We start from the raw sequence: 7,735 nt of genomic DNA, 5'->3' as shown, positions 1-7,735 counted from the left end.
TTCAAGTGTTATTGCTTTTTTTCCTTTTAACGAGCTCATTCTCACTTTCCTGCACAGAATTCCACCACCTAAAGGACTCCATCCATTGTATTGAAATAATTCCACCTTGCTTCTGTTATCTACCTCCATGGGAATGAAATTAAATTCTTGGACGTGGGTCACCAGACAGTGTTCTGGGTTTGCAGCACATGCCAAGGTTGAACATTGGCGGTGTATGAGCTCTCCCCCTCCCCAGTCCTGTTTGTTTGTTTTAGTTCATTTGCTTCCCACTTTTTGATCCAAGGAACTGATGGTGCCAAACATAGTTCTTCCCCGTCCCACAACAACCCTGTGAAGTAGGTTAGGCTCAGAGGCAATGACTGGCCTATGGGCACCTAGTAAGCATCATGGTTGAGTGGGGATTTGAACCCTGGTCTTTCCCAGGTCCTCATCGGATGCCGGAACCCAGCCTTTCTCAAACTTGGGTCCCCAGAGGTTGTTGGAATTAAATCTCCCATCATCCCTGACCACTGGCCATGTTTGGCGTTGTAGTCTTAACAACAGTCAGGAGTCCCAAAGTTGAGAAATGCTGCCTAACCGCTGCTGAACATCAGTCAACAGTGCTATGTTGCAGCAAAACAAAACAACAGTAATGGAATTCAAGGCTGCATCAACAGAAGCAGAGTGTCTAGTTCAAGGGAAGTCCTAGTACAGTGGTACCTTGGTTCTCAAACGCCTTGGTACTCAAAACAACTTGGAACCCAAACACTGCAAACCTGGAAGTAAGTGTTCCGGTTTGTGAACTTTTTTTTGGAAGCCAAACATGCTCTGTTTTGAGTGTTAGATTTCCGATTTGAGTGCCACACTTCCATTTTGAGTGTTACGCTGAGTTCTGTCTGTTTTTGCTGTTTATTTTGCCTTTTTGTTTTTGTGGCTCTTTTTGTTTTGTTTTTGTGACTGTGTGGAACCCAGTTCAGCTACTGATTGATTGATTGTGTGACTGTAGTACAGGGGTCAGCAAACTTTTTCAGCAGGGGGCCGGTCCACTGTCCCTCAGACCATGTGGGGGGCCAGACTATACTTTGGGGGGGGGGGGAAATGAGCTAATTCCTATGCCCCACAAATAACCCAGAGATGCATTTTAAATAAAAGCACACATTCTGCTCATGTAAAAACACGCTGATTCCCGGACCATCCACGGGCCGGATTGAGAAGGCGATTGGGCCGCATCCGGCCCCCGGGCCTTAGTTTACCTACCCATGCTGTAGTACATTGTTTATTGCTTTCATTTTATAAATCAGTGGTCTCATTAAGTAGTAAAATTCATGTTAAATTCATGTTTTAGGGGTTGTTTTTAAAAACCTGGAATGGATTAATCCATTATGCATTACTTTCTATGGGAAAGTATGTCTTGGTTTTGGAATGGACTTCCAGAACGGATTAAGTTTGAGAACCAAGATACCACTCTACGCCACCTGCTGTTCAGCTCCCTGCCTTCCCCCGTACCTCTCCCAATAAGCACCAGTCACCACTGGCCAGTGGCGTAGCGTGGGTTGTCAGCACCCGGGGCAAGGCAAGTAATTTGCGCCCCCTAACCCGTGGATTTGCGCCCCCTAACCCGTGGATTTGCCCTAACCCCCAGATGTTGCGCCCGGTGCGGCCGGGCCCCCCTGCACCCCCCACGCTACGCCACTGCCACTGGCAGAGAGGGTGGACAACACACACACATAAAGTTTACAAAGCCATTCAACTTCATGGCAATGCTTGTGCGAGTTAATTTTATTACCCCTATTTCGGAACAAAAAGAGACAGAGATGGAGAGCGACCAGAGCGTCTAGGATGAGGAGGGGGCACAGTGGATTCAGACACCCCCTTTTTGTGGGAGAGTTTCTAGGCTTGCATCTACGTGATTATTTTGCAGCTGTGGAGGAAAAGGAACAGACCAAGGTGGGGGCTTCTCCTTCTCCTTCCCCCACCGCAGTTGACTGGCGGCAGGATCTTCACCACAACTCTCGAACATGCAGCGGTTTGCATTTGTGGTGAACCACAGATACCGAGCCTTCTCTTGCATCCATATATATTCTGAAGTTGCAGTTCAGATTCTGTGAACAAGTGTGGCAGGGGTGGGGGGGGGAGAGGGGGGGAAGATGAAAGAAACAAGTTAGAAATGTGGGGGTTTGTCCATGCCATCAAATATGACGATGAAAAACTGTGGCCACAGCAATTCTCCTTAATAGCAAATGGAAAGTTTCCCAGTGGATTCTGTGGAGGCCTTGAGTAAGAGCAGGGTTGGATCCTGCCTTCAACTTTCTGCCTCATGAGCAGATCCGCTCTCATTAAGAAAGAACCTTTTTTCAATGGAAGAGCATGGCTGAATCAAGACATATTTGAAAAACATTGCGCAAATCCTTTTTTTAAAAAAAAATGTTTTAAAAATATTTGGCGTTTGCCATTAGCTCACTAGCACCATCTAGTGCCACATTTGTATAATGCACCTAAAACACACTTAAAACATTATATTTGCAGCTGTATAGCTGAGCCTCACCTCTTTGTTCCGGCTTTTGAGGAGTGTATGTTCAGCACCCACATTATTTCTGCGATGCTAAGTTGTTTTAAACTTTTTTTTTTAAAAAAGCAATTATTTTTATTGCATATTTATACTCTGCCTTTTCCTCTGACAGGACTCGAGGTGGCTTACAGATAATATTATATATTTAAACAGAATGTAGCCAAAGCCATTATGCATCCAGCAGCTTTGCTTCTCATGCAGAAAATGAAAAAAATGAGGGGGTGGGTGAGGGGGTGGGGAGAGGAGGGGAAAGGAAGAAAAAAGAAAATGACATATGAAAGGGGGGGAGACACCCACAGAACATAACAAAAACTCTATTGTACCATGAATAAAATTTAAAAATATCATTTCCATTGCCATTCCAGAAATGTAAAAACAAAGCCCGCCTTTCAATAAATTGGTTTTCTTCATTATTATGTATTGCTGCATTGTTCAGATAGCTTTAAACAATGCAGATTAAATTTTAAAAAGCTAAAAACATGTAAAACGGCCACTGAAAAGTTATTGAACTCTAATGGAATTCAACAGAATGAAAAGAAAAACTGAATTGGTTAAAATAAAAATAATAAAGACAGCACAGTACTATGGAAAGCCCTCTCTCAGTGAGGCAAACGTTTCCCCTCAAAAGCCTAGAAACCATGGGGCAATAATTTGGGTCTCGTGACCATCTCTTGGGGTGCCACCAGACAGCTGCCCTACGCCCCAAAAAGCATTTACACTTTCAGGGTCAATTTGTAGTGGACTGTCTGCTTCTCCTCCTGCTACATAACTGCTGCTTGACACTCCTCTCTTACTGATTTTGTTCTGGCCTCCTTTGATTCTCCCCAGTCCACTGTTTCCAACCCTGCAGTCTGGCCTCACCTCCCTTATCTCAACAGCAGAAGTGAGTCGTGAGTTAAGACAACACACTGCCAAGCCGCCTTGCTCTCCCCCATCCTGCCTTGGCGGAACTGGATGTAGCTGGCAAGGTTTTCCACCTTTCTCTCTCCTCTGCCTGCAGCAAGGGGTCCCCACCCCCCCTGCCATTCCCTTCAGGGGCAGAGGGGGCGGTCCACCCTGGGTGACACTCTGGGGGGGCGGTTGACAAGATGGCCCCTGCCCCCCAGGTGTAGAGAGGCCGAAGGTGCAGTCAGTATGGGCGCCTCTTGCATGGCAACTGTACGGACTGCTGCTCTCTCTCGCCCTCCATATGGGCATCCATAGATTCAACATGCTGCCATCTGCCTTATTGCAGGGCAGATTCGAGAGTAAACCATACATGGAACCTGTCTGCCTCTGCAGCTTGATGGAGGTAGAAACTGTCTCTTATGTCTTGTTATGTGGCCATTTCTATGGGGATATACGCTCGGTATTTATCACTCCTATTATACAAAAATCTCCAAATGGGTCTGAACTTCAATGTCTAAAACTCCTGGTAGAGGACATGGATATAGAGATCACACTAAGGGTGGCCAAATTCCGTGTGAGTGCCATAAAACTTAGGGGACAAGCTGTAAAGTGGTGATAATAATAATAATAATAATAATAATAATAATAATAATAATAATTTATTATTTATACCCCGCCCATCTGGCTGGGCCTCCCCAGCCACTCTGGGCGGCTTCCACAGAAACCAAAAATAGAGTAAAATATCACACGTTAAAAACTTCCCTGAACAGGGCTGCCTTAAGATGTCTTCTGAATGTCAGGTAGTTGTTTATCGCTTTGACATCTGCTGGAAGGGCGTTCCACAGGGCAGGCGCCACTACCGAGAAGGCCCTCTGCCTGGTTCCCTGTAGCTTTGCTTCTTGCAATGAGGGAACCGCCAGAAGGCCCTCGGCGCTGGACCTCAGCGTCCGGGCAGAATGATGGGGGTGGAGACGCTCCTTCAGGTATACTGGACCTCGGGTTACATACCTCGGTATGGTACCTCGGTATGGTACCTCAGGTTACATACGCTTCAGGTTACACACTCCACTAACCCAGAAATAATGCTTCAGGTTAAGAACTTTGCTTCAGGATAAGAACAGAAATCGGGCTCCAGCGGTGCAGCAGCAGCAGGAGAACCCATTAGCTAAAGTGGTGCTTCAGGTTAAAAACAGTTTCAGGTTAAGAACGGACCTCCAGAACGAATTAAGTACTTAACCCGAGGTACCACTGTACTACCAAAATGATTAAAGTTTTAAATGATAATTTTAGGTTATATTTTAGTGATCAACATTTAACATATTTTTTTAACTGCCGCTATATCTGAATTGTCTCTGTTATACCCAATTGCAATTCAATGTACTCCTGTTGCGTTTTATGATTTTCCTGATATTGTAAGTGAGCCGGAACTGGTCTGTGACCGTAATAATAAAATTCTATTCTGCAGGGGCTTGCCCTAGATGTCCTTTGGGGTGTCCCTTCCAACCTTACAGTGCTATGATGCTGTGACTAAATGGACGCTGTTAGCTCACCTCCTGTTCGTCTGGAGGTGGCAGGTTGCAACCTTTCAGCTCTGGCAATGGCTCTTTCTTTGAAGAGTGCATAAAATGCACTAAATGTTCAAACATGTCACGACGCTCCCTCAGGTCCTCCTTTCTGCAGTCGGTCTTCGCCAGTAACATCTTCATGTGCACCATTGTTCCGATGGCATCCTGGAAGCAGAGAATAAGAGCTGCTTCAAGCTCCCAGCTTCTGTGCTGCCAACCAGCTCCTGGCCTGGCATTGTGCATGTGTGTCCCCAGAGGCAATTTTTCAGGGAATAAGGGTTTTGCATCAAGTCAGTCTTAATTTCAGCCCTGAAATCTGATTTCAGGGACAAGGCTCAAGCTTTCAAATGTCTACACTGTTCAGTTAAAGCAAATTTAAGCCTGGTGACCCCCCCCCATCATAGTTCCCACCAACACAGACACCAAAGGGGGTGGGACAGAGGGGCAAGTGCCCACCCCAAAGAGCCCACCCCCTTTATTCCCTGCCCCATGGCTGCTCTGTTATCACCAAATATTGCTATTTTTCTTTGAGAGATATTGATGTATGGGATGCAACTCACCCACCTAGAAATATACTTTATCCCGCCTAACTACCGCATTTGTTTCCTTGGTGCCACATCTAGCTGCAATTCCCAATAGACTTAACAAGCTACAGTTCCCAGGATTCTCGGGGGGGGGGGAGGGAGCCATGTGCTTTAAATGTGTATCGAATGTGCATTATATGTACGGTGCCGATCTGCCCTAAGTGTGAAAGGTGTAAGAAAGGGTGTCAAAGCATGTGCAGAGTGCCTTTTCATGGCTGTTAGGGAACCACACCCAGCCCTTACAATGTGTGGCTTATAGGGCAAATTCAGAGATGGGAGGGTGAAATCTCTCCCACCCCCTTTTCTTCTTTGAAATTAAGCACTTTCCACACACCCCTCCCTTCATGCGATCTCTGGCTCCCCCCCCCACTTTTTCTTCTCCAGCACCAGCTGGCAGAAGAGAGAGGAAATTTTTGCTCCTAGTTCTCATGCAACCCCAGAATTCTACAGCCATTGCAACAGGGCTTGCCCACCCATGAGGCAAGGTGAGGCGATTGCCTCAGCCGGCAGGTTCCACAGGACCAACAGAGCCCGATGTTTCTCTTTCTCCCCCCCCCCACTTTTTCCCTCATGTAGATCTTCCCCCACCCCTTTTTCCCTGGTGGTAAAGGAGGCACCATATTGTCCACCTGAGGTGCCAGCGCTGTGCAGCCATAAAACCAAACTATGGAACTGAGGGCAGTGGTTTTCAGTGGGGTGCCTTGAATGACGGTCAGGGGTGCCGCAGGCAACACTGGCCTCTGTCCCTCTTTCTTTCCCTCCCTCCTTCTGATGCCCTCTTGCGTCTCTGCCTCCCAAAGGCTTGCACAGCTGTTTGTTGCAGCAGCCCTGACTATAAGCTCCCCAGGCGAATGGCGCCTCTGGCGCTGGCCAAGCGGTGCTGGTTGCCAGAAGCTGAGGTGGCATCAGAGTAAGCAATCCAGCCTGGGAGCTGAAGGAGAACCTTTCCACCATGCAGGCCCAGCAGCGCCCACTGCTGCAACTGCTGTCTCCCAAGGTGAGCAAGGTGGTGGCCTCACATTCACCTTTGGCCAGTCTCTGTCAGGCTGCTAAGGTGGGGGATTTCCCAGGCCCCTGTGGGGAGGTGTGAGCAGGCACCTCTCTTTGGGGTGTGTGGGGGGGAAGGAAGTGGCGGCTCAGAGACCGGGGCAGTGGTGGCTGCCCGGAGGACTCCCAAGGAGAGGGGAAAGGAGAGGAGGCTGAGGGAACACTCCACATGGGTGTTCAAAAAGGGGTGAGGGGCTGCAGGCTTCACAGGCAAGGGGTGACAGAACTGGGCTCCTGAGCCCCACAGGGGTGCCGCAGAAAGAATGTAGCTTTTCAAGGGAGCCCTGGACTCAAAATGCTTGGAAACCTCTGCTATAGGCTCTTAGCTGATGGAAGTAATTGGTATTTGGACAAGCATAGGAACGAGAGAAGAAAAGAAAGAACAGTTGTCAGGGCAGGAGAAGGGAGCCAGCTAGGGGGAAGTCCTTGCCTGTAAAAGCCCCATAGTACATGGGAAAGCACACACTAAGACTGCCTTCTTCTTCTTTAACATCACAAGGACTAGGAACCTTATTCTTATTCTTCCAAATCTTCACCCACCCACTTCCATGTCATCTTGTGGACAACTTACAAAGGGGGGTGGGATATGCTCCAGAACCACAAGAGGAGGGGAGCAGTGCTGAGTGGCTCTTATCCCTGCCCTCAAACACCGCTATGGTGGTTGGATGGTTTTTGGGTGTCTACCTAGGGGCAAAAGAGAGAGGGTGCTCCAAATGGGGGACATTCCACCACCCGGGAGCCCTTGGGGTGCCTGTTTCCTTTACCTTGAATGTTGGAGGTTTGGCCTCCACGCTCCTGTAAATACCATCATAATATGGAAGCTTGTTAAAATAGTCCACAGCCAGGGACCCAAAATCCAGCGGTTCTCCTTCTTCAAAGGTTTCCATTGCCTCCCGTGAAGTCGACTCCATCTGCTCCTCAGACGCTTCTGGGGCAAGTGGCTCTCCTAACTCTTCCCGGGAGGGCTGCTCTTCTTCTTCTTCTTGCCCCCATGCCGGCTGCCCCAGGAGCAGGGCTCCCACGAGGAGCAGTGGCAAACACAGCCAGGATCCGGTCATTGTGGCAAGGAAAGGCTGGGAACTCAGAGGCTGCCTGGCTAGAGG

At 48.2% G+C, this 7,735-nt stretch overlaps 1 protein-coding gene across 1 annotated transcript; it reads right to left on the bottom strand.

Annotated features, from left to right (window-relative positions):
• Positions 1 to 1,730: 1,730 nt before the first annotated feature.
• On the bottom strand, positions 1,731 to 7,735 carry LOC310752193 (uncharacterized protein). The gene is made up of 3 exons (XM_083592065.1): positions 7,397 to 7,735; positions 4,987 to 5,166; positions 1,731 to 2,081 (listed from the first exon to the last, which is right to left on the bottom strand). The coding sequence occupies exons 1-3, from the start codon at positions 7,688 to 7,690 to the stop codon at positions 1,980 to 1,982; spliced, it is 576 nt and encodes a 191-aa protein (XP_083448191.1). The 5' UTR covers positions 7,691 to 7,735; the 3' UTR covers positions 1,731 to 1,979.

Source organism: Podarcis filfolensis (assembly GCF_964270895.1).
Source record: "Podarcis filfolensis genome assembly, chromosome: 16".
NCBI classification, from domain to species: Eukaryota; Metazoa; Chordata; class Lepidosauria; order Squamata; family Lacertidae; genus Podarcis; species Podarcis filfolensis.
Note: the sequence above shows the minus strand (reverse complement) of the source record. Positions and strands in the feature narration are given on the sequence as shown.

Excerpts from the sequence above, each read along its gene's own strand:
- LOC310752193 (XM_083592065.1), bottom strand. The coding sequence starts at position 7,690 with ATGACCGGATCCTGGCTGTGTTTGCCACTGCTCCTCGTGGGAGCCCTG. Across the intron at positions 5,167-7,396 it reads CCAAACCTCCAACATTCAAG|GATGCCATCGGAACAATGGT; the intron begins GTAAAGGAAACA and ends CTCTGCTTCCAG. Across the intron at positions 2,082-4,986 it reads CACCTCCAGACGAACAGGAG|AATCTGAACTGCAACTTCAG; the intron begins GTGAGCTAACAG and ends ACTTGTTCACAG.